This window comes from Halichoerus grypus, chromosome 4, assembly GCF_964656455.1.
Source record: "Halichoerus grypus chromosome 4, mHalGry1.hap1.1, whole genome shotgun sequence".
NCBI classification, from domain to species: domain Eukaryota; kingdom Metazoa; phylum Chordata; class Mammalia; order Carnivora; family Phocidae; genus Halichoerus; species Halichoerus grypus.
Genome location: NC_135715.1, coordinates 193,454,168 through 193,476,768, shown reverse-complemented (window position 1 = coordinate 193,476,768; position 22,601 = coordinate 193,454,168). Strand labels below are relative to the sequence as shown.

Sequence of the window (22,601 nt, the reverse complement as noted above, 5' to 3'; positions counted from 1 at the left end):
GAGTTAACTAGGTAATCAACCATAACTTTTGCAAATTAAAATTACTGGGTCTCCTTTTATGTCTTGTATTTTACAGAAACATGCTCTACTTCCTGTCATTTCTTTTTTTCCTTGCGTGCACACACACCTTCCCATCTCATGGGTAATCATTTTAGAAGAACAGCCTCCCCTGCTGTGCCGTGCAAGTGGGGTACAGACTGGTCACCCGTGGCAGGACAGTGTCTGCCCCACCTGGGACGGCCAGTGCAGCCTGGGCTCTCTCCCTGTTGTGTCGGAAACTGTCGTCACTAACACAAAGCAGTGTGAGGGTGGGAGGCGCCAGGAAGCAGTCTGTCCCAGTGAGTGTGTCTGCTCCCTTCCTGTTCTTGGGGCCCTCCCGCCTGCTGACACCTTTGCCCGGAGACCGAGCAGTGTCCGAGCCTCCACTCTTAAAGCCAAGATAAGTGGGCCACCAGCCCTCTAGGAGACAGACAGATGGGGACGCATCAGGAGTTTCCAGAGTGACTCTTCCAGAAACAGCTTTTGCTGTGTGCCTGGCTCCGCCCGCTTCCCTGTGACACAGATCGGTTCCCTCCGGGGTCCCCGGTGGAAGCAGCAGAGGGCGGAAGCCCCCTCCTCACTCCCTGGCCTGTCCCACCGTCGTCCGAGTCGACTGGGTCTGCTCCCACATCCGAGGTTCAGTTCCCTCCAGGTCTCTGTGTCCCCACGGGTTTCTGAGGAACCATCTCCTAGAGTAGAACTACAGTTCCCAGAATGCCGTCTTCAGTTTGGTAGTATTCACTTCCTGCCAAGCTGCTAACAGCCAGGTGCAAACGTTTCCCGTCAATGGGCAGAAAACAACCTTGAAGAACCTTGACCGAGTCTGGAGTTCAGAAAATTTACCATCACTGATGGGTAAGCCTGCTTGCGCTCTTAGGCCAAAAAGTGAAAATTTAATTTTCTTGGAGAAAATTTAAATTCTTGTTTTTGCATTTTGGTTGAGATGTTAATAAAAGAAAAAAGAAATAAGAAAAAATTGCATATAAAAGCCTGTCTGGTTTACTTGAAGAGGTTAAAAGTGGCAAATAGGCTTAAAATCCCTTAATTTTTTATGTTTTTTGTTTGACTTTAAGTTCATTTTACTTTTTCTAGTGAAGTATCATTTACATGGAGTAAATACACAAATCCTAAGGATTTAGTTGGATGAATTTTGATATACACATGTAGACTCTTGTAACCTGACATTTGGGTCTCAGGGTTACCTTGTTGGTTCTCCCCTGCAACGCTTCATTGGAAACAAGAGGAGAGACCGAGGCTGTGGTGGGCCGGTGGGCGGTGGTGCGAGGGGGTGGGCGCTGCGGAGCCCGCCCTACCAAGCAACCTGGCTGTGCTGGCCGCCCGTGGGGCGGCAGACCTGGAAGGAGGCGTGGGACCCACCTGCCCGCTGCTGGTGGTTTACCGCCTGCCCTATATTGCGGTAAGATTATGACAGCCAGCCAGGAGAGCTAACTTGGAAGTGTTTCTGGGAGCCGTCAGGAGTGCTGACGCAGAATCAGATGTGGCTTCATGGTATTGGGCATTCTGTGTGTGTGCTGGTCGGTGAAGCTGGGCCTGACGTTGATTTCATAGCGTGCGCCTTCACTCCACGCAGGTGCTTGCTTTTTCTTCCCTTTATTTTTTTTTATTTATTTTTTTTAAGATTATTTATTTGACAGAGACACAGTGAGAGAGGGAACACAAGCAGGGGGAGCAGGAGAGGGAGAAGCAGGCTTCCCGCCGAGCAGGGAGCCCGATACGGGGTTCGAGATCTCAGGACCCTGGGATCATGACCTGAGCCGAAGGCAGACGCTCAACCGACTGAGCCACCCAGGCGCCCCGGTGCTTGCTTTTTCTACTCAAAATGGTGCTTCTGATTTTTTGAGCGTCATTTTAGAATTTTTTAACGTGCCGCCAGGTAAAAGGCTCCCCTTTCACCTCGTGCAGTGCTGTGGAGCGTTTGTCTGTAGAGGCTTTCACTCAGGAGCTCTGTGGGCCTCAGAAACAGCCAGCGTCTGAGGTGAGTCGTGTTTCCACAAGGCCTGGCCAGCTTCACTTACGGAGGCCCCACGTAACCTGCGTGCGCCTTCCCACCGCAGCAGAGTCATGGAATGGGTTTAGACAGAACTGGTTAGAGGCAGAAGTTAGGCCCTCGGCCATCTCTCCCACTTGCTCTTCTGGAGACACCCTCCCACCCCGTGTTCAGGTGCCATGACCATGCTGCGCTCGCGCCTCTCGGGGCCCTGACCAATCCTGGGATGGCCTCTACCCTGGTCTCCCATACCCCTCTAGGCTGCCAGCCTGGGGCACCAGCCACTGCTGGACTTGGCTCCACCTGACCCCCGCCTGGCCTCCTGCCTCTGTCCTCATCCACTTCCCTGACCCCCATTCCTGTGTTCTGGTTCTGGCAGCTCTGTTCTCCGGGCTTCCAGCCTCCGTCCCCGCCCCGGGCAGGCCGTCCCCCTGTCCCACCCCACCCAGCTCCCCCCTGCGGGCCTCCCGCCCCGGCCTGAGCCCCCACGGCACAGCACCTGTATTCAGAGCCGGCCTGGGGACACTGACACCCAGGAAGGAGCGAACAGGTCCGACCGGGCTAGCGGACCGCCGCGGGCAGCTGTTGTGCCCCCAGGCCCTGCATCAGTGCCCCGAAGGTATGAAGTCTGCAGGCTGGGCTCTGTGTTTGTGTGCATTTGTTAGCCGGCTGGTTGGTCACGGTCTCCCGTTCCCTGTCCCTCCACAGGACCCTCCCTGGGGCACCTTTTCCTGTCTCTCTCCTGCTGGTGTCATTCTCAGTTGTTTGTACAGGTGTCTCTTGCCTACTAGCAGACGAGGGCCAAGGCAGAAAGCTCTGGGGTTCACCAAGGGTCGTCTTCAGGGCCTGGGCCCCTGGAGGGGTGTCCGGAGGACGTCCACACGTCCGGGCCCCGGCCTGGGACTGCTGTGCTCTCACTCCCCACTGACCCACGCCTCACACGCAAACTGTTGTTGCTTTAATTCAAACACATCTTTAGAAATTGGGATATTTAACTCCCCAATCAATAGTTCTGTATTTTCTTAAAATAGAAGATCTGCAACAGAAGGCCCCCCCCCCCCGCCCCCGTGGGCAGCAGTTGGCTAGCACAGACCGGAGGCCCTGGGAGGCTAGGCTGGTGTCACCTCACCATCCACGACCCCGTGCTGCGGCGACATAGTAAACAGGTCCTGGGAAGGCATTTCGGGCTCTGATTTTTTGTTTGTTTTGCCTCTGAATGTTTTCATTGCGGTACAATTTAAGTAAGTGAAACAGCCCTTAGGTGCTCCCCCCGAGACTTCAGATGGGTGCGGACACCTGTGTGACGCACCCCCATCCAGAATCCCCAGGTTCTCTTGTGCCCTCCCACCCCAGCCCCCACCCCACCACTGCTGTGCTCCTCACCCTCTTCTAGAATTTCACGCAGATGGAATCACAGAATACGTACGTGTTTGTGTCTGTCTTCTCTTTTGTGGCATAACATTTTTGAGGGAAATCTGATAGTGTTTTAATTTCTAGCCTTGCTGCATCGTCATCAATGTGGTGGGAACTCTTTCTACTTTTTGAAACTTAGGGGGTTTTCTCCAACCATTTATAAGGTCCGTTTTCATGAATATTCCAGAGGAACTTGAAGGCGTGTTCCCTAGTTTTCAGGTGCAGGGTCCCCCCCACCAGAACTAGCTCCTCGTTGTAGGAGGTGTGGCGGTCACTTGGACACAGTGCAGGCGGGACTCCCTTTCGTTGCTTTCCGTGAGCATCCGTGTGTCTCCCGCAGGTCCTGGGCTGTGAATCTGCGCTGCATTTGGTGCGTCAGTCTCTCCGACCGGGGTCTTCGTCCTGACTTGGCCGTTCTTTGTTTAATGCATTTTGGCTTGAAGTTCATTGTCCCTCATAGTGAGATCATGATGTTTGCTCTCCTGCTGCCTCCCTTTGCCTGGCTCTGAAATGCCCTTCCGAATCACTCTTAGTTCTGGTGCATCTCTCACTTACAGCAAGAGTTGAGGGTCTTAATTTGTGATCCATTCTGAAAAGCTTGTTCTTTTCATATGTGATTTCAGGTGTGTTTGGCCTTCGTTCTGCCTTACTTTTTATATTGTGCCTGTGGCATTTTGCTTTTATTTTATTAAAGATTTTATTTATTTATTTGACAGAGACACAGCGAGAGAGGGAACACAAGCAGGGGGAGTGGGAGAGGGAGAAGCAGGCTTCCCGCTGAGCAGGGAGCCCGACGCGGGGCTCAATCCCAGGACCCTGGGATCATGACCTGAGCCAAAGGCAGACGCTTAACTGACTGAGCCACCCAGGTGCCCCTAGAGCTTACTTAAAAAAAAAAAAAGTAAAGACAAACAGGTGAAATTAACTTTATATTCTGTTTAACTGGGGGCACCTGGCTGGCTCTGACTCTTGATGTTGGCCTCGTGAGTTGGAGCCCCAAAGTTGGGTGTAGGAGTTACTAAAAAGTAAATAAATAAAAACTTTAAAAATAATAATAGGGGCGCCTGAGTGGCTCAGTCGTTAAGCGTCTGTCTTCAGCTCAGGTCATGATCCTAGGGTCCTGGGATCAAGCCCCGTGTGGGACTCCTTGCTCAGCAGGGAGTCTGCTTCTCCCTCTGCCTCTCCCCCACTTATGCTCTCTCTCTCAAATATCTATATATTTTAGTTTATTTTACTTAACCCAATACTGTCTGAAATATTATCATTTCAACATGTAACCATCAATACCTAAAAGTTAATAAGATGTGTGAAGTCCTCCTTTTTGCCTTGAGTTTTTGAAATCCAGTGTGTGTCTTAGCCTTAAAGCACATCTCGGTGGACCAGTGACGTCAGATGTCCACGTGTGGCCGTGAGGTCATAGCCGGTGTCAGAGAAAACGGTGGTGCTCACTCTCCTGTGCATCTTGTGAGTGTGGCTCTGGCAGCTCCTGCTGGGCCCTGCTGTGGAGGAGCCCCCCGCTCTGCTCTCCTCATGTAAATGGAACCCTCCAGCGTGTGGCCTTAGCTCTGGCTTCTCTCCTTGGTTCATCCACATAGTAGCATGCGTCAGTGCTTCATTCCTTTTTATGGCCAATGATCCACGTCTAGCAACTGTGAACAGAGACCCCATGTGGATGTGTGTCGTCCTGTCACGGGGGACGCCCAGCAGCGGGACTGGCCAGGCGGGGCTCGGAGGGGTGCCCACTGTCCCCGCGCAGGCTACGCACTGCACGTGCCCCCAGCAAGAGGGTCTCTTGGCCTTCCTGACTTTTTCATTGCACTTTTCTCGCCCCTCTGTGGCGTGGGTCTGCCCTGAGTTCCACGCCGTCCCGGGCCACTTCCAGCTTCCTTGTGGTGGAGCTTCGGTCTGTCTCTCCTGACTTCCTGCACCTCCTGCTTTCTTGCCACTTCTTTCCTTAGTTGTTTTTTTTAAATAAACATTACTATATCTCTTTTTTTAGTTTTTTTTTTTAAAGATTTTATTTATTTGACAGCGAGCAAGCGTACAAGCAGGGGGAGGGGCAGAGGGAGGCAGGCTCCCCACTGAGCAGGGAGCCCGATGCGGGGCTCGATCCCAGGACCCTGAGATCGTGACCTGAGCTGAAGGCAGACGCTTCACCGACTGAGCCACCCAGGTGCCCCAAGATTTATTTATTTTAGAAAGAGAGAGAGACCGCTCGACTGAGCACGGGTAGGGGGAGGGACAGAGGCAAAGGGAGAGAAGCAGGCTCCCCACTGAGCTGGGAGCCCAACACGCCCTGAACCCGGGACCCTGAGATCATGACCTGAGCTCACCCGACTGCGCCCCCCTTCCCCAGTTCTCCCATCTCTTGCCAGGGCTCTTTCTCCCCAGAGGTGGTTGCTTCAGCCGGTGCTGAGCCGCGTGCTCGCAGCCTCACCAGGGCCCTGGCGGTGGCGGGTGGTGTGCTGTCCCTTGGCTCGCTCACTGCTCCTCCCGGGCGTCGGGTTCCAGGCAGGGCGTCCACTTTCAGGCCAACTGCCACCCTTCACACGGTCTGAAGGAGAAGCTGAGTGCACCTTGGCGAGTGGCACATGATGCCCTGTGTGTCAACACAGACGGGGTCCCAGGGCCCCTTGCCAGGCCATCCCCTCCGCCACGGCCCTCAGCATATTCGGGGGCTGTGACCTTCCTGGAAAGGCCAGGCTGCAGGGGGCAGGGGGGTTAATTCTCTGTTGTTTTTTATTATTTTCTGGTAGAGATGATAATGCTCACTTACCCAGTCCTGTTCCCTCAGAGAGACCCCGAGAGACTGTGAGGGAGGATAAGAGCAACACCCAGCTCTCTCTGTCTGGGTCTTTCCCTGTCTCTCTGTCTGCCTGCCTCTCTCCCTCTCCGTCTCTGTCACTGTCCCTCTGCCTCTCTCCCCCTCACCCCACAGTGGAGGCGCTCCCCCTCCCTCGGTGGCCCTGAAGAGCAGATCTGATGAGGACGGGGCTCCTGCCCTCAGGGGCCCCCCAGTGGGGCCGGGTCTAAGAGGAGGGGCTGTGTGTGGACTTGCAGAGGCCGCCCCGCCCCGCGGGCTGAGGAGCTGCTGGGGAGGGGGTGTGGTGGCCCTGGAGGCTGGGGGGCGCCATCTGGGCCGGGGCTCCGCTCATCCCCATCAATGCTTGCCTTTGAGGGGGTCCCAGGGGGAAGCGTTGGGTGGCAGGAGCGGGAGCGCGTGGTCCTGCGGCTCTGACCCGGGAGAAGGGGCGCGGAGGGCTCCTTCCTGGAGGCGCAGGCCGCTGCAGTTGCGTCCCTGGCTCCCTAGGCGGCGGGCCGGCCCGAGAGGGAAAGCGCGCTGCCCCACCCCGCCTCCGCCGCGTGTGGACACCAGGGGAGGGTTAGGCGGGCCGGGCCGGCGGCTTTCCTCCGTGTCGCCTCGAGCGCGACAGGTGCACCAGACAGACGGCGTCTCCGAGGCCACGGCTGGCTAAAAAACAGCGATTTCTATTTACTCTGCGAACCGCAGAACGAGGGCTGTCCGAGCCGAGCGAGTGGCTGTTCCACCCCCAGCCCGAACCAGCGGCGCTCTTCCTCTCACCTCCTCTGTTGTGGAGGCCGTGAACCCTGGGGCTGCTGCCTGCTCTGCTGCCCCACGTCCCAGCCATCAGCCCACACTCTGCCTTCACACCAGACCCCGAATCGGGCCCTTTCCACCGGTGACACTGAGCCCCGGCCGCCCTCCTCCCGTGCTCTGTGCCTCCTGCTCAGACCTCGCCAGGGCCTTTCTGGGGGCCTCCCCGGCCCCAGCCTGCCCCGCCCAGAACCCCCCAGTCCACGGTGTGTCTGCAGAGTGGCTGTGGGCCCCCTCCTCAGAGAGCCGTCCTCGGTCCTCACGGTTTAGACCTCAAAATGTCCAACAGCCCCGTGTCCCTTTCTGGCTTGTCACCTCAGACACGTTACATTCAGCATCCTTTTCTTCTCGGTGCACTGCTGTCTTCGCTCAGTGGGGCGCAGGGGTCCCGGGTGGGCAGGGGTCAGCGCCTGTCCCACTCGGCTGGTGGCAGCAGAGCCCTGCGATCCAGACCTTGGGTTCTGAAGCTTTTACTCCTTACCTGCACTCTAGATTGTGGTTAGCGTCCTGACTTGACTTTCTTTGGGGTCTGATTAGGAGAGTTTGATCGCATAAATCTCAACCGCAGCCTTCCTCCCTTCCCAGTTGTTCGCAGGCGATCAGAAGAGGCAGGACTAGAGGCGCCAGCTAGGTGGGGCAAGAGCGGGTTTCGCCCACCCTCCCAGTCCCGGCTGCCCGTGTTGCCCCCTGCGAGCTCAGAAGTTGGAGGTGCGGCCCTCCGTTCTCCACCCACAGCGGTGCCGCCAGCCTGTGGAGCAGGACCCTCCACCTCAGGTCCCGTTGTCCTTGGCCTCCAGACCCTCTTGTCTTTTCTGCGTAGGAGCTGCAGAGGGTTGGCGGTGGCAAGGTGACCTTTGCTAATTGTTTGCCCTTTTTCTCCCCCTCTTGACAGGTGGCTAGTGGCATATTCTGGTCACGCGGGGCGTGTGAGGGCGTGCTTCCACAGAGAGTGTGTGTGTCCACACAGAGCTCAGCAGGGCACGCTTACAAGGAGTCCAGTGGACACAGAGCCCACTGACCGCCTCTTCCTTCTGTCCACAGAGCCCCCCACGATGAACCCAGTGGTGGAGCCCCTGTCCTGGATGCTGGGTACCTGGCTGTCAGACCCGCCGGGAGCCGGGACCTTCCCGACGCTGCAGCCTTTCCAGTACCTGGAGGAGGTGTACATCTCCCACGTGGGTCAACCTGTGCTCAACTTCTCGTAAGTGCCCCCCCCCCTCCCCCGGCCGCCTGCCCCAGCAACTCCAGGCTGACAGACAGGCAGGCCGGAAGATGCAAAAGGAACCTGGTTGTGTTTCAGAGAGGCACCCTCTTCCTGCCCTGAACCTGGTCACACGGTGGGTAAAAATGGTACTTTCTAGGTCTCATGTTTTTGAAGGTGACCACAAAATCTCGGGCTTGCTAATGCAGACACGAAGTAAGTGCCTATGCTGTCCCCCCGACACACATTACTGGAAATAAAATGACCTGGATTTCTTTTAGAATCTCCCCCCGAGCTGTTTGAGGTCCCAGAGAGGCTGTTAGTATTGTGGTTCTCAGAGTCTTACTACACAGTAAAGCGAGAGTCCTCGGAGTCCTCCAGCCGCATCCTGACCCAGCACCTGTTCTGTTTCTCACCTGTGAACTGCTCACAAGAGGCAGAGCCTGGTGTAAGGGTGGGATTTTACTGTGCACGTAGGGTGCTTGGGACCGCGAAGCACGAAGGAGCCCTGGGGGCGGGGGTCTGCCGAACTTACAGATTTCAGGGTCCCGTCTTCAGGGTCAGGGTCAGTCATGGCGGCTGGGAAGAGAGGGACAGCACACACAAACGACGGGGGGAGGCGCATGTGGGGGAGCTGCTTCCGGGTCAGAGGTGGAAGGTCCTGGGGTGCCTGGCGGCCGGGGCCCACACATGTGGTCTCTCATGTCCCTTATGCTATGTCTTTTATGCATCCCTCTGTTTCCGCATGAACAAGAAACTGCATCTTTTTTTTTTTTTTTTTTAAGTTTTATTTAAGTCATCTGTCCGCCCAGCATGGGGCTTGAACTCACTACCCTGAGATCAAGAGTCAGTCACTTAACTGACTGAGCCACCCAGGCGCCCCAACTAACTGCATTATTTATATTCGGTGGGTGGGGTGCTTTATAGAGTGAGAAAAATGTATCCACAAAGTCCGGCACGCTCTAGGGGGGCATCTGATCCCTGGGGCTTCACGTCTCCTGCTTCCCACTAGGTTCAACGCCTTCCACCCGGACACACGCAAACCCATGCACAGGGAGTGTGGCTTCATCCGCCTCAAGCCCGACACCAACAAGGTGGCCTTCGTCAGCGCCCAGAACACAGGTACCCCCCGCTTGGCGGCCGTCCCTGGCCTGCCCCTGCCCACGCACCATGCATGCCAGCAGAGGGCTGGCCAGCCGGGGAGGCGGCATCTGCCTCCTGCTTTCAGAGTGACCTTTGGGGGTGTCCGTGCTCGTGGGCACATTTGTGGGGAGGGACTGAGTGCTTGTCAGGGTGGAAAGCGTCAGGCCTTTGGACGGATTCAGCAGGGCTGGCAGGAGGGAGCTGGTGAGAGGGGCTGATTCCCTTTTCTCCCGAGTTCTCCCAGCAACAGCTCACGACAGAGCCTCTGTCTGCCGCAGCGCACAGGTGTGGAATGTGTGCACGAGAATGGGAGGCTCGCTGTGCAGCCAGAAGCTGTCCGGAAATCCACTCTGTCCCCAGTGGGAGGCCACCCTAAGATAGTTAACCAGACTCATTAATTAGAAATGACTCAAAAACACACCTGCTTCACCTTTACCTTGCTCCCTGGCTCGAGTGAGTCTCACGTCCTAGAAGCTGGTGGACAGTCAGAAACTAGCCCATCCTGGAGTGGGCCTGCCCAAGGCATTGGTGAGCTAGAAGTCGGGGGGCAGCCAGCAGCTGGGGCTGGGGGGAGGCTCCCTGTCCTGTTTGATGGGGCAGGGCTGGGGTCAGGGCACCTCCTCCCTCTCCCCCTCCCCCCCCGACAGGGTGACCCTCCATAGACCCCCTGCCCTGCCTATAAGAGGACTTGCGAGTCTTTCCCCCTTGGTGCCTGGGAGGCTCTGGCTTCCGAGTTCAGGCCTGTTGAAGCGCTGGGTGCGGAAGGTGGTGGTAGGAGCAGTGGCACCAGCAGGCCGTGGGCAGGCTGCTGAGGACTGGCGGCCCCCTGCAGGCCTCGTGGAGGTGGAAGAGGGCGAGGTGAACGGGCAGGAGCTGAGCATCACGTCCCACTCCATCGCCAGGATCTCCTTCGCCAAGGAGCCTCACGTGGAGCAGGTGAGTCTGCCCCTGCAGCCTTCCCTCCTTCCACTACGCACTTGCAGTCCTCAGAGGGGCCACAGATCACCCCTTGGCCTGTCTGCACCGTCATGTGGTCGCTCCCCACACATGCTGAGGTGGGGGTGTGCCACAGCGGAATCCGGTCCCTGGCAGGTGGGCACTTAGGGGTTCTCAGGTCGACTGCGGTTTTTCAGTCACAAACATCCTTTTACGTTTGGGCTGTCCACTTTGCCAAATGAGTCCATTATCTGTTGGGGAGATTTCTCCCATTTGAGTTGCTGGATCAGAGGACAGGTACATTTTGCATTGCTTTTCTTGACGACTGTCCCCTCCAGCTCTGCAGGGACCTACCTGCTTCTCTGCACCGTCGTCTACACGGCGTGTTCCAGACTCACTGGTCTTTTGAATCTGATCCGTAAAAGATGGTGGCTCATTTGTGTTTGAAATTGAATGGATGCAAGGGAGCATTTCCCACACTTGTGGGCCGTTTGTGTTTCTTGCTCTGCATGGTTGGTGTTCAGAGTCATTGCCTGTGTTTCTGTGGACTGCCATCTGACTGGTTTACCGGAGCTTTCTATGTACCATGGCTGTTTGTGCGGCAGATGTTTCCCCATTTGGTGGTATATGTGAGTGTGGTTTATGATGTGTTCTACTCAACAGATTGCGAGCTTTTCTGTGGTTCTCTCTGGGGGTCTTTTCCTTTATGGGGTCTGGATTTGGATTCTAGCTCTGGAAGGCGTTTCTACTCACATGATGAAATTAGTCTTTTGTTTCCCTGCACTCCTGTAGCTTTCCCTTTCACACTTAGACCTTAGTCCCTCCCAGATTGGTTTTCACATGATGCCGTGTACAGACGGGTGACCAGCAGCCCCCAGATTTGAGATGTCATGCCTGTCTTAAGCCCATCCCCATAAGTAGGGGAGGAGGGTCTGTTCCTTTTGTCTACTTCTTTACCGACAGTAATTAAAAGTCATGTAATAACTGAGGTTACCATAGCTCTATGTCCTATCTTAGTATCTGGGGAAAGTTCCCGATATTCTTTACTCTACATTTTCTTGGTTAATTCTTCTGCATTCCCTCTTCTGGGCGGACCGTCCGGTGAGTTTGTCCAGGTCCACACCGTTTACGCCAGGATCACATAAACACATGGGTTAATTTGAGGACAAGAGGAGTTCGGGTTGGTAGCAGTGGACAGCAGCGTGGTGGTCTAGTTTGGGGTACTTCAGTGGGTACCCGGTTAATTCCTGTATGATGTTAATTATGCAGGCCTTGGACGTTGCGTGGCTGCGTGGCGCTGTGGCGCTTTCTGGTTTCCGAGGGTGTGTCTGGCACCTGGCTGCCCTTCCGTCTCCTGGGTGTGTTGGGGGGGGCTCTGGCTCTGTGCTGCTCTGCTGAACGGGACGTCCCGTCCGACAGCTGGCTCTCGGGCGCAGCCCGGATAGAGCGCTTACCCCGCAAGGTGCTCGCCCGAGGCTACCAGTTTGTATCTTTGCCCCCCTCTTCTGCTTCTCAGAAACAGAGGTTCTTGATTTTATGTGTCGGGTAAGCATGTCCTATTTCTACTGTGGTAAGAATTATATTCAGGAATGGGTTTTGAGTTCCATTAAATGCTTTTGCAGCCTCTTTTGGGAGGATTCTGTTTTTTCCACTTGAAGCTGTTGATGCAGTGAATTGTATTAATAACTTCTAAGTGTTGAGGCGTGTTTGCTTTTTGAAGATAACTCCTACTTGTCCTGATTTTGGTACCAGAGTTATTCATAGAGTGAGCTGGGCACTTTTTAGCTGTGTCTGTTCCCTGACAAGGAGGGAGCCCCATCAACGTTGCCTGGTCCTCCTAGATGTCCTCAGGAAAGCATCTGGGCCCAGTGGGGGGAGTGCCCTTGCTCTCCTCCCTGCTTACCTGGCCCTCCGACCTCCCTGCATTTGCAAGGTCAAGGTTCCCAGGACCCGTGCTCTTTCATCTAGATTTTCAGAGTTTGAGGAAGAAGTAACACTCACTGCTTTCTCTGCATCTGCCATTCTGTGTCCCCTTTATATTTCTGATCTTTTGCATATGTCTGTTTTCTCTTTTTCTTGCTCATACTTGACTTTATCAGGGATTTGGAGGGGTGGATTTTGTTTGTTTATTTTTGCTAGAGAACTAAGTTTGGGCTTTATTAATTAAACACAAGAATCCCTCTCTGTAAAAGGAGAGAGGAGGTGAGGGGAAGCCGCTGAGGGCACAGTGAGGGGAGGCACCCCCATGGGGTGGGGCCAGAGGAGGGCTCAGCTCTTCAGGGTGACATGCTGACCACGGCTGGCTGGGTGCGACTGGGTTGGCCTTCCTGCTGGGTCAACATGCACAGAACCTGGTAGGGAGGGAGGCTGGGGCTGGAAGCATCTGTCTGTCCTCCCAGCAGCTGGTGGGCAGAATGCCTGGCTTCTGCAGATGCCCGGGAGCGGCAGGTGTTGGGAGGGGTCCTTGCTTATCTGTTGTTGAAGCCTGACCTCACCCCTTCTCTGTTGCCCTGCTGTCGGTGCTCGGTCACTGAGGACCCCACACAGCCCACAGGGTGGTGCCCTACAGCAGCCCTGAGACAGGACAGGTCCAGGCCTGTGCCCGCATTTGATGCTGAGGATCAGAGAGGCCGCTGCCTTCCAGAAACTCCCTCCATTAATGCTCGCTGCCTCCTGAGCGGCTGACTCCTGCGGCCAGAGCTGCTCTGATGGCCAGCGTCCCGTCCTGTCCTGCTTGGCCCTCCTCTGGTGGAGTCCTGTCCAGGTCCTCTGACCACTTCCACTGTGTCTGCTGTCCTTCCTGACACTCGTTCTTCTCTGAGTTGGATGTAAGCTCCTCCCCAGCTACTGGTGTGGCCAATATCCCTTCCAGTTTGTATCTTTGCTCCCCTCTTCTGCTTCTGAGAAACAGAAGTTCTTGATTTTATGTGGTTCCGTTTCCCAGGCTCTCCTTTCTGGATTGGTTTTAGAATTTCTTACTTAAGCAGGCTTCCCTGAAAACAGGTCAAAAAATATATATTCTGTATTTTTTTTCCTGGAAGCATTACAGCTTGACCTAAAATCTCCCCTTCAGGTCATTAATTCACCCAGATTTGAGTTTTGTGCAGTTGAATGCCGGCTGCCCCGGCCCCTGGTGGCAGAGCCCTCCCCGCCCCCCACCAGTTCCCGCTTCCCCCCACCCCTGCCAGTTCCCGCTAATTACCGTGGCTTACTAGAATTTTTTTTTTTTTACTTAAAAAAAATTAGCTGCCTGGAGGTGTAATTTACATACAGTTAGTGCATCCAGTTCAGGTGGACACCCTTGGACTATGCCCCGGTCAGGACGAGAACAGCCCCTCACCCCAGAAAGAGCCTTGTGCTGTCCCTACCAGCCCCCAGCCCCCCACAGCCAGGGCCAGATCTCTGTCGCTCCACTAGACTTGCATCTTGTAGGATTCCCTGTAAATGGGGCCGTACAGTGTTTGCTCCTTTCATTCAAGGTAACATTTGTGAGATTCATCCATGCTGTTGCATTTAGCGGTAGTTTGGGTATTTTTGATTGCTGAGTAGTGTTCCATTGGGCAAATATGTCACAGCTCCGTCTGTCTCCCCTCTGTTGACAGACACCGATTGGCTTGTTTCCAGTGCTGGGCTGTTGGGAATAAAGCTGCTGTGAGCATGTGTGTGGACGTGTGTCTTCCCGTCTCTTGGGTGAGGACCTAGGACTGGGACTGCTGAGTCCCGTGGGGAGGGCCAGGTGAGCGAGCCGGAACCACCAGGCTGGGTCTTGTGCCGCTCCACCCCCACCGCCCCCCCCCCAGCCACATTGGTCCTTGAGTGTCCGCCGTCCTGGTGGCTGCACAGGGGTGTTTCATGCGGTTAAATACATTTCCCAGGGGCGCCTGGGGGCTCAGTCGTTAAGCGTCTGCCTTCGGCTCAGGTCATGATCCCGGGGTCCTGGATCGAGCCCCGCATCGGGCTCCCTGCTCATTGGGAAGCCTGCTTCTCCCTCTCCCACTCCCCCTGCTTGTGTTCCCTCTCTCGCTGTGTCTCTCTCTCTCTCTGCCAAATAAATAAATAAAATCTTTAAAAAAAAAATACATTTCCCAGATGACTGATGATGTTGGTCCTCCTTCCGTGGTGCTTATTTGCCAGTTATTTCTTGTTTTGTGAAGGAAGCATTCAGATCCTGGGCCCCTCTCTCCAGCGGGTTGAGTTCTGAGAGTTACATGTTCCAAGTACGGGTCCTTCATCAGGTACATGTGCTCCCAGCTTATGACAAAATGTTTGACTTTTCATGTTCGCTTACCAGCGCTTTCTTTTATGCTCTGCTTTTTGTGCCCTGTCTTAAATTCTTTTGCCTAACCCAGGCTGCAGAGAAAACCTGCATTTTCTCCAATAATTGTTACGGTTTTCCTTTTTGCTTTAGGGTCTATAATTTTGGAATTTGTGTTTTTGTATGGTATGAGGTAGGCGTCAAGATTCTTTTATTTTTTCCCCCCGGATAGATACCCCATTGTTCCAGCACCGTTTGTTGAAAAGACTGCCGTTATTCCCTCGTCCCGCAGTGAGGTGCACTTGGCGTGGGTCCATTTTGGACTGTCTTACACCCAGGTGATCTCTGAGTTTCTGTGTACACTGAGGCCACGCGATCTGGATTACTGTAGCTTTAGACTGATATTTGAAATCAGATCATATTGGTTGTCCAACTTTTTTTTCTTTTTTACAAAATTGTTTTGGGTACCCAAGGACCCTTTGCATTTTCGTATGAAGTTTAGAATTAGCTTGTCAACTTCTAGAAGAATTTTTTTAGGATTACTTGAATTTCGAGATTAATTTGGGAAGTACCATCTTCAGCAAACTGACTCTCCTAATCCAATACCGTGTAAATCTCTCCATTTATATAGGATTTCCTCACCCTAAATTGTGTTGTAGTTTTCAGTACATGTGTTGCATGTATTTTGTAAAATTTATGCCTGGGTATTTTGTGGTTTTTGGATGCTGTTAGAAATGATTTCTTAATTTTCTGAATTATTTGTTGCTAGCGTATAGAAATACATTTGACTGTTACACATTGATTTTATATCATGTAACCTTCTTAAATTCACTTTTTTATTTTACTCATTTTTTAATAGATTCTTTGGGGTTTTCTACACAGTCATGTCATCTGCTGTTAAAGTGTCACTTCTTACTTTCCAGTCTCGATGCCATTTCTTTCTTCTGTGCTAGGACTTTGGAAAGGGCAGCCTATGTAATGTTCGGGACCGGTGGTGGGAGTAGATGCCAGGCCCTGTTCTCTGTTCATGGGAAGCACTCCGTCTTTCACCATTGGGTGTGATGGTCGCTGTCGGGTTTTTACCAGTGCCCTTTACCACATTCTGTTTTCTTATATTTTTAGTTTGCCAGTTATTAAAAATTATAAATGGGTGTTGAATTCTGACAGGTGCTTCTGCTATTGAGATGCTTCTGTGATTTTTCTCCTTCATTCTCTTAATGTGGTGAGTTATAGGAACAGGGTTTCAGATGTTGACCCAACCCCACATTCTTCAGATAAACCCCAATGACAGATAATTTGTCATTTTTAGTTATTGCTGTTTATATTACTAAAATATGTAAGTTGAAGGATTTTTGCATCATGTTATTTGTTTTATTCTAATTATCCTGAGTTTAATTTCCTCTTTTTTGATTTCTTAAATGGGAAACTTAAGTCATTGGTATTTAGCCCATTTTTAGTTTGTGATGCACCACTTGAAACTATGAATTTTGCTCCAAGCCCTGCTTCAGCTGCATCCCGCAGGTATAAAGAGTGTGCTCTTATCACCTCCAGCTCAAAATACTTTCCCTGGTGACTTTCTTATTTGAACTGGGTCATTTAGAAGTATGTTACTTACTTTCCAAATATTTGAGGATTTTCTACATAATCTATTGCTAATGATTTCTAATTCAATTCTGTAAGGCCCAGAACACATGCTTTCTGAGTTACTCTGCCACAATATATGATGTAACTTGGTGAATACTTCATGCACACTCCAAATAAATACATATTTGACAGTTGTTGGGTGTAGTGGACTTAGTTCAAGTCGATTGATAACGTCATTCCGATTTCCTTCATACTGCTGATTTTTTTGGTCGGGGGCGGGGTGGGGGGGTCTGGTTCTGTCTGATTACCGAGAGGTGCTAGAATCTCCAAAGATGATCGGGGCTATTTCCGTTCCTTTCTTGGGTTCTGTCTGTTTTTGCTTCATGACTTTGAAGCTCTGTCATAAGATGCGTACGTGTGATGATATGTATTATATTTATGAAATGTTCCTCTTGGTAGCTTGGAGTATGTACCTTGAAGTCTGATGGTAACAGAACCACAGCTGCTGTCCAATGCTTGTTTATTTGGTGCATCTGTTTTCCTTCCTTTTTACGTTTTACTTATTTATCTCTCTATATTCACAGTATATCTCCTGTAGTCTTGCTTTTTTTGTCTAGTCAAAAAGCTCCATATTTTAATTGGAATGTTTAGTCCATTTACATTTAATAAAAATATTGCTGGTATGGTTGGTTGTAAGACCACCATCTTGATTTGTCTTTTGTTCTTTCTTGTTTTTTTCCTTTACTGTGTTCTCTTGGTTTAAGTAATTTTAGCATTGTTTTCTTTCTTTTGTTAGCTTTTTTTTTCTTTTTTTAGTGAAGTGTAGTTGACACACAATGTTACATTTGTCTCAGGTGTACAACTTAGTGATGGGACAACTCCATAAACTCTGTTACGCTGGGCTCGCCGCACGTGTGGCCCCCCCGGTCAGCACACGACGCCATCGCGGGATCACTGACCGCGGTCCCTGTGCTGTGCCTGTCATCCCCGGGACGCACTCGCTCCGTAACTGCACGCGGCACCTCCCGCCCCTTCACCCCTTCTGTCCACCCTCCACCCCCTCCCCCCTGTGCGTTTATGGGTCTGAGTCTGCTCTTTGTGCGATTATGCACTTGCTTTGTGTGTTAGATTCCACATACAAGTGAAATCCTGCGGTATTTGTCTTTCTGTGACTTATTTCCCTTAGCATAGCGCCCTCTAGGTCCACTCATGTTGTAGCAAATGGCAAGATCTCCTTTTTTATGGCTGAGTGATATTTCTTCTGTTAGCTTCTTTTTTTTTAAGATCTTATTTATTTATTTGACAGAGAGAGAGCACAAGCAGGGGGAGGGGCAGGTAGATTGAGAAGCAGGTTCCCGGCTGAGCAAGGAGCACGACGCAGGACTCGATCCCAGGACCCCAGGATCATGACCTGGGCCGAAGGCAGATGCTTCACCGACTGAGCCACCCAGGCTCCCTCTTCTGTTAGCTTCTTATCTGTGTCTTTCTTGTTTCTTTTAATGGTTGCTTTGAGGCTAACAGTGTAAATCCTAAACTTGCCAAAGTCTATAATCAATGTGGTACCGTTACATCTCCCCCTTCACGTTGATCTTGGATAATCCCCTACTTTACAGCTGACACTTTCCTGGTCCTGCTTGTGGGTCGTGACCTTACAGCTCTGTAACCCCACTGACCGTTTCTGTTACACTAACCTATATATGTAAATACGTGTGTAAGAACTGTACATACACATATACCATAAACCTTTACAGTATTGTTACTTTCGCTTTATTTTTTTAAACATTTTATTATTTGTGAGAGAGAGAAAGCAAGCACGGATGGGGAGGGGCAGAGGGGGAGGGAGAGAAAGAATCTCAAGCAGACTCCGCGCTGAGCGCAGAGCCTGACTACACGGGGCCCAATCCCACAACCGCGAGATCACGACCTGAGCAGAAACCAAGAGTCAGACACTTAACTGACTGAGCCACCCGGGCGCCCCAGTACTTTTGCTTTAAATAATGAGCTGACTTTCAGAGACATTACAGTGAGGGGGTAAAAGCAATCTCTTTCTTACCCACTTATTTTTCTTCTGTGTTGCTCTTTTCACCTTCCTTAGACCCACGTCTCCCGGGGCATAGTTTGCCTTCATCTGGAAGCCATGCGTTCACGCCTTCTTTGCAGTATAGGTCTGTTGTCGGCAGCTCGCTCGGGGTTATTTCAGTCCCTAACTATTTAACTGTGGTTCAAATACAGATAACAGACTTCAGCATCTTAATGGTTCCTGAGGCTACACTTAGGTGGTGTGCAGACGTCACCGCCATCCATCGCCAGAACCCTTGCATCTTACAGAACTGAAGCCCCCGTGCCCGTTAAGCAATAACTCCCCCCTCTCTCCTCCCACACCCACTGGGATCCCCCATTCTGCTTTCTGTGTCTACGAACCGACTACCCTAGGGACCTTGTGTAGGTGGAATCCCACACTAGTCTTTTTGTGATTGGCTTATTTCACTCAGTGTTCCTCCATGTTGTAGAATATTGTGGAATTTCCCTCCTTTTTAAGGCTGAATGGTTGTCTGTCGTATGTGTGTATTGACGTTCTGCTTATCCATCCGTCAGTGGACGGCAGAGTTGCCCCCGTGTTTTATCTACTGTGAATAATGCCGCCATTAACTTGGGTGTACAGACATCTCTTTAAGACTCTGCTCTCAGTCCTTTTGAGGGTGTACCCAGAAATGGACTTGCTGGGTCGTAGGGTAGCTCTATTTAATTTTGGGGCACCACCACACCGTTTCCCAAGTGGCTGCACCAGTGTGTGCCCCCGTCAGCTGTGCGTGGCCCCCAGCTCCCCACGGCCTCACCAACACTAGCTGTTTCTGCTTGTGTTACAGCAGCTGGAGTCTCCGCTATCTCGGAATCCCTTATCAGATACGCGGTTCCCAAATATTTTCTCTCCTTTTGTGAGCTGCTTTTCCACTCTGCTTATAATATCTTTTGATGCATAAAAGTCTTTAATTTTCATGAATTGCAGCGTGTTTGAGTTAGTTTTTGTGTGTGGTGATAGGTAAGCATCCAACTCTATTCTTCCGCATGTGGATGCCCAGTTTTCCCGGCACGTTTGTTGAAGACACTGTCCTCTGCCCATTGAGTGGTCTTGACAGCTTTGTTGAAAATCATCTGACCACACATGTGAGAGTTGGATCATTTCTGGGTTCTCTGTTCGGCTCCATCGGTCTGTATCGCTCTCATTGTGCCAGTGCCGTGTGCTTGGAGATCAAGAGGTACCTGTCCTTCAGCTTTGTTCTTCTTCCTCAGGATTTTTATTTTTCCTATTCTGGGTCCCTTGGGATTCCATGTGAATCTTAGGATCCGTTTTTCTGTTTCTACAGAACATACCATTGGGATTTTCATAGGGATTTCATTAATCCTATACATGTTTGGGCAGTAGTGATATCTTACCCATATTAAGTCTTCTAAACCATGAACATTGGATGTGTTTCCATTTATTTATGTTTATTTTTGTTTGGTTGGTTGGTTGTTGTGGGCTGTCTCTGTGCCCAGGAGCCACCTGAGATGTAAACTGAAGGTCTTCTCGGGTCTTTTCTGAGCCTTTCCCTGGGCATGAGCACTCACTTTCTAATTTCTCCATATATGTCATTGTTTGTCTTAGTCTCTAAAATCTGGGTCCCCAAACCAGAAAAAGTTAAAATGAAGTGGGGTAAGGGGGTGCTGGCCCTTCGGATCTCCCGTGAGTCTGTTGAGCTGGAGGGGGCGGGGCCTTTGCTGCCCACTGATGACAGGTCCTCCGTATTTGGAGGACAGGGTCCTTGCCCACCCTGGCCCCCACAGGCTGCTCCAGAAACACCCGCACAGCAGCCTGTTTCCTGGCTGCTGGACAGGCTAGTGCAGTTGTGTCCAGTGGGGAGACCAATTCCAGGGACTTCCTACTCAGCCATCTTCACGGAATCCTCTTTCACTCCCAGTTTTGAAGGATATGTTTACCATAAATAAAATTCTGGGTCAACAGGCATAGTTTTTTAAAGTAATTATTTTGTTCCATTGCCTTCTGACCTTAATTGTGTTTGTTGAAAAGTCAGCCAAAATTCTTCATGCCCTGCACGTGATTTGTCTTTTTTCTCTAGTCATTTTTTTAAGATTTCATGCATCTATTTGAGAGACAGAGCACAAGCAGGGGGAGCAGCAGAGGGAGAGGGAGAAGCAGGCTTCTCGCGGAGCAGGGAGCCCGATGAAGGGCTCGACCCCAGGACCCTGAGATCATGACCTGAGTTGAAGGCAGGTGCTTCACCGACTGAGCCACCCAGGGGTCCTTTCTCTAGTCATTTTTGAGGTTTTTTTCCTTCATCTTCCTTTCACTATGGTGTTCCTGGGTTTGGTTTCCTTGTACTTATCCTGTGTGGGTCTCCTGAAATTCTTGGATCTGTAAGATGGTGTTTTGGGTCATATTTGGGGATTTTCTGCCATTGTTTCTCCAACATTTTCTGTTCCATTCTTAACTTTTCTCATCAGAACTGCTACTAAACAGATGTTAGGCCATTTAATACTGTCCCGCATGTCCCTGAGACTGTTCATTCTTCTTCAGTCTCTTTTCTCTATATTAGTCATTTTAGATATTTTAAAGATTTTATTTTTAATCTCTGCGCCCATGATGGGGCTTGAACTCACAACCCTGAGATCAGGAGTCACACACTCCACTGACTGAGCCATCCAGGGACCCCCAATCTGGACATTTTTATTGACCTGTTCTCAAATTCACCGAGTCTTTCTTCTGTCTCCAGTTTGCTGTTAAGCTATTAAGTGAATTTTTCGTCTTTCTGTCTTTGTGCCTTTTCTCAAAATGACACTTTCCCCCAGTTTCCTCTCCTTTGCCTCCCCTCCTCCCACACCGACCTTTCCTTGTCGTCCGTGAGGGGCAGGGAGGGGTCTGCTTACAGTTGTGGCACAGCTGTGTGTCTGGCTGTGAAACAGATTCTGGCCCTGGAGCCCCTGGGTGAGCTGCTTCGCCTGTTCAAGGACACGGAAACACGTGCCCGCACGGATGTATGCGTATACATACACGCACACGAGGAGGATTATTCTGCCATTAAAAAAAATTAAATCCTGCCATTTGCAACGTGAATCCCTGAGGGGATTACATTAAGTGAAGTAAACCAGTCCGACAGAGAAAGAGAAATACTGCATGGCTTCATTTATATGTGAGATTTTTAAAAAACAGAGTAGAATGGTGTTGCCTGGGGGCAGAGGGATGGCAGGTTGTAGGTCAGAGGGCATAGACGTCCGGGTGTAAGAGGAGCAAGTCGTGGGGAAATTACGCACAGCACGCCGTCTGTGGTTAATGCTGTATCGTGTAAAATTTGCTCAGAGAGTAAATCTTAAAAGCTCTCACGCTCCACACAAGGTAACTGTGAGGGGACGGGGTGTTGACGCCGTACACACACGTGTGCAAGCGTCACGTTGTAGCTTTACACCCACAGCCTGTGTGCTGGTCCCATCCCAGGAAAGCCGGGGTTGGCGGAAGAACCTGAGTGTTGGCGGCAGACAGCATGCACATGCTCTGATCCCCGGTTGTGCTGACGGGCGGCAGGCCATCATTTCTGTAAAGACGGCCGTGAAGGGGCGCCTGGGGGGCTCGGTCGTTAGGCGTCTGCCTTCGGCTCAGGTCATGATCCCGGGGTTCTGGGATCGAGCCCCGCATCGGGCTCCCTGCTCAGCGGGAAGCCTGCTTCTCCCTCTCCCACTCCCCCTGCTGTGTTCCCTCTCTCGCTGTGTCTCTCTCTGTCAAATAAATAAATACAATCTTAAAAAAAAAAAAGACGGCCTGGAAGCTGTCGGCACACTGGGATTCCCGTGCCCGACAAGCTGGGCCCTTCCTGCCTCCACACCCACGCCTGCTCCACGGGGGGCGCATTAGCCACCGTGGCTTCCTGACGTCTTTGTTTTAGGGCCTAAAACACAGCCACAGCCATCTTCCTCCTGAGCTTCCTTTTCCACCTTTTCCCTGCTGAAGGAAACAAGAAAAAAAAAAACGCTTTGAGAAAGCATTAAAACATGGAGAAATTCTCACAGCGCACTTCTCTGCACAGTCCTGTTTCTGTGGGGTAGCTGCAGTCTCGGGAAAGTGAGCACACTTGGCTAAGATAAGAACTTGTGTTTGTTCACACGGACTCTTCCTGAACCTTCAGAGGCCACGGGACCCCCTGACCCGGCTCTGTGTGCGGGGGCTGGGCTCTGGGCTGCGTGGGCGCGTGGCCTCTGACCCCCGACAGCCTGAACGAGCTCCCCTTGACGTTGTACAGGCTGGTGGTGGCCTCCAACCCCCTCTTCCTCACACGGGGATCCGTCTGTGGCGCAGACGGGTCTTGGGTCGATGATGCTTTCGCTGTGGTGGCCGACTCGGGATGACCACAGAGTA

The 22,601-nt window shown here is 51.8% G+C and overlaps 1 protein-coding gene across 3 annotated transcripts in view; it reads left to right on the top strand.

Moving 5' to 3' along the window:
• The window catches only part of THAP4 (THAP domain containing 4), a 42,953-nt gene that overhangs the window by 15,963 nt on the left and 4,389 nt on the right, over nt 1-22,601 (top strand). For 2 of the 3 annotated variants that reach the window (XM_078071608.1, XM_036081860.2), the window contains exons 3-5: nt 8,118-8,277; nt 9,290-9,399; nt 10,253-10,356. In XM_078071608.1, coding sequence (XP_077927734.1) covers nt 8,118-8,277; nt 9,290-9,399; nt 10,253-10,356 — 374 coding nt within the window. Of the gene's footprint in view, nt 1-347; nt 895-8,117; nt 8,278-9,289; nt 9,400-10,252; nt 10,357-22,601 lie in introns of those variants that run through there. The other variant, XM_078071609.1, reaches the window with a different exon arrangement.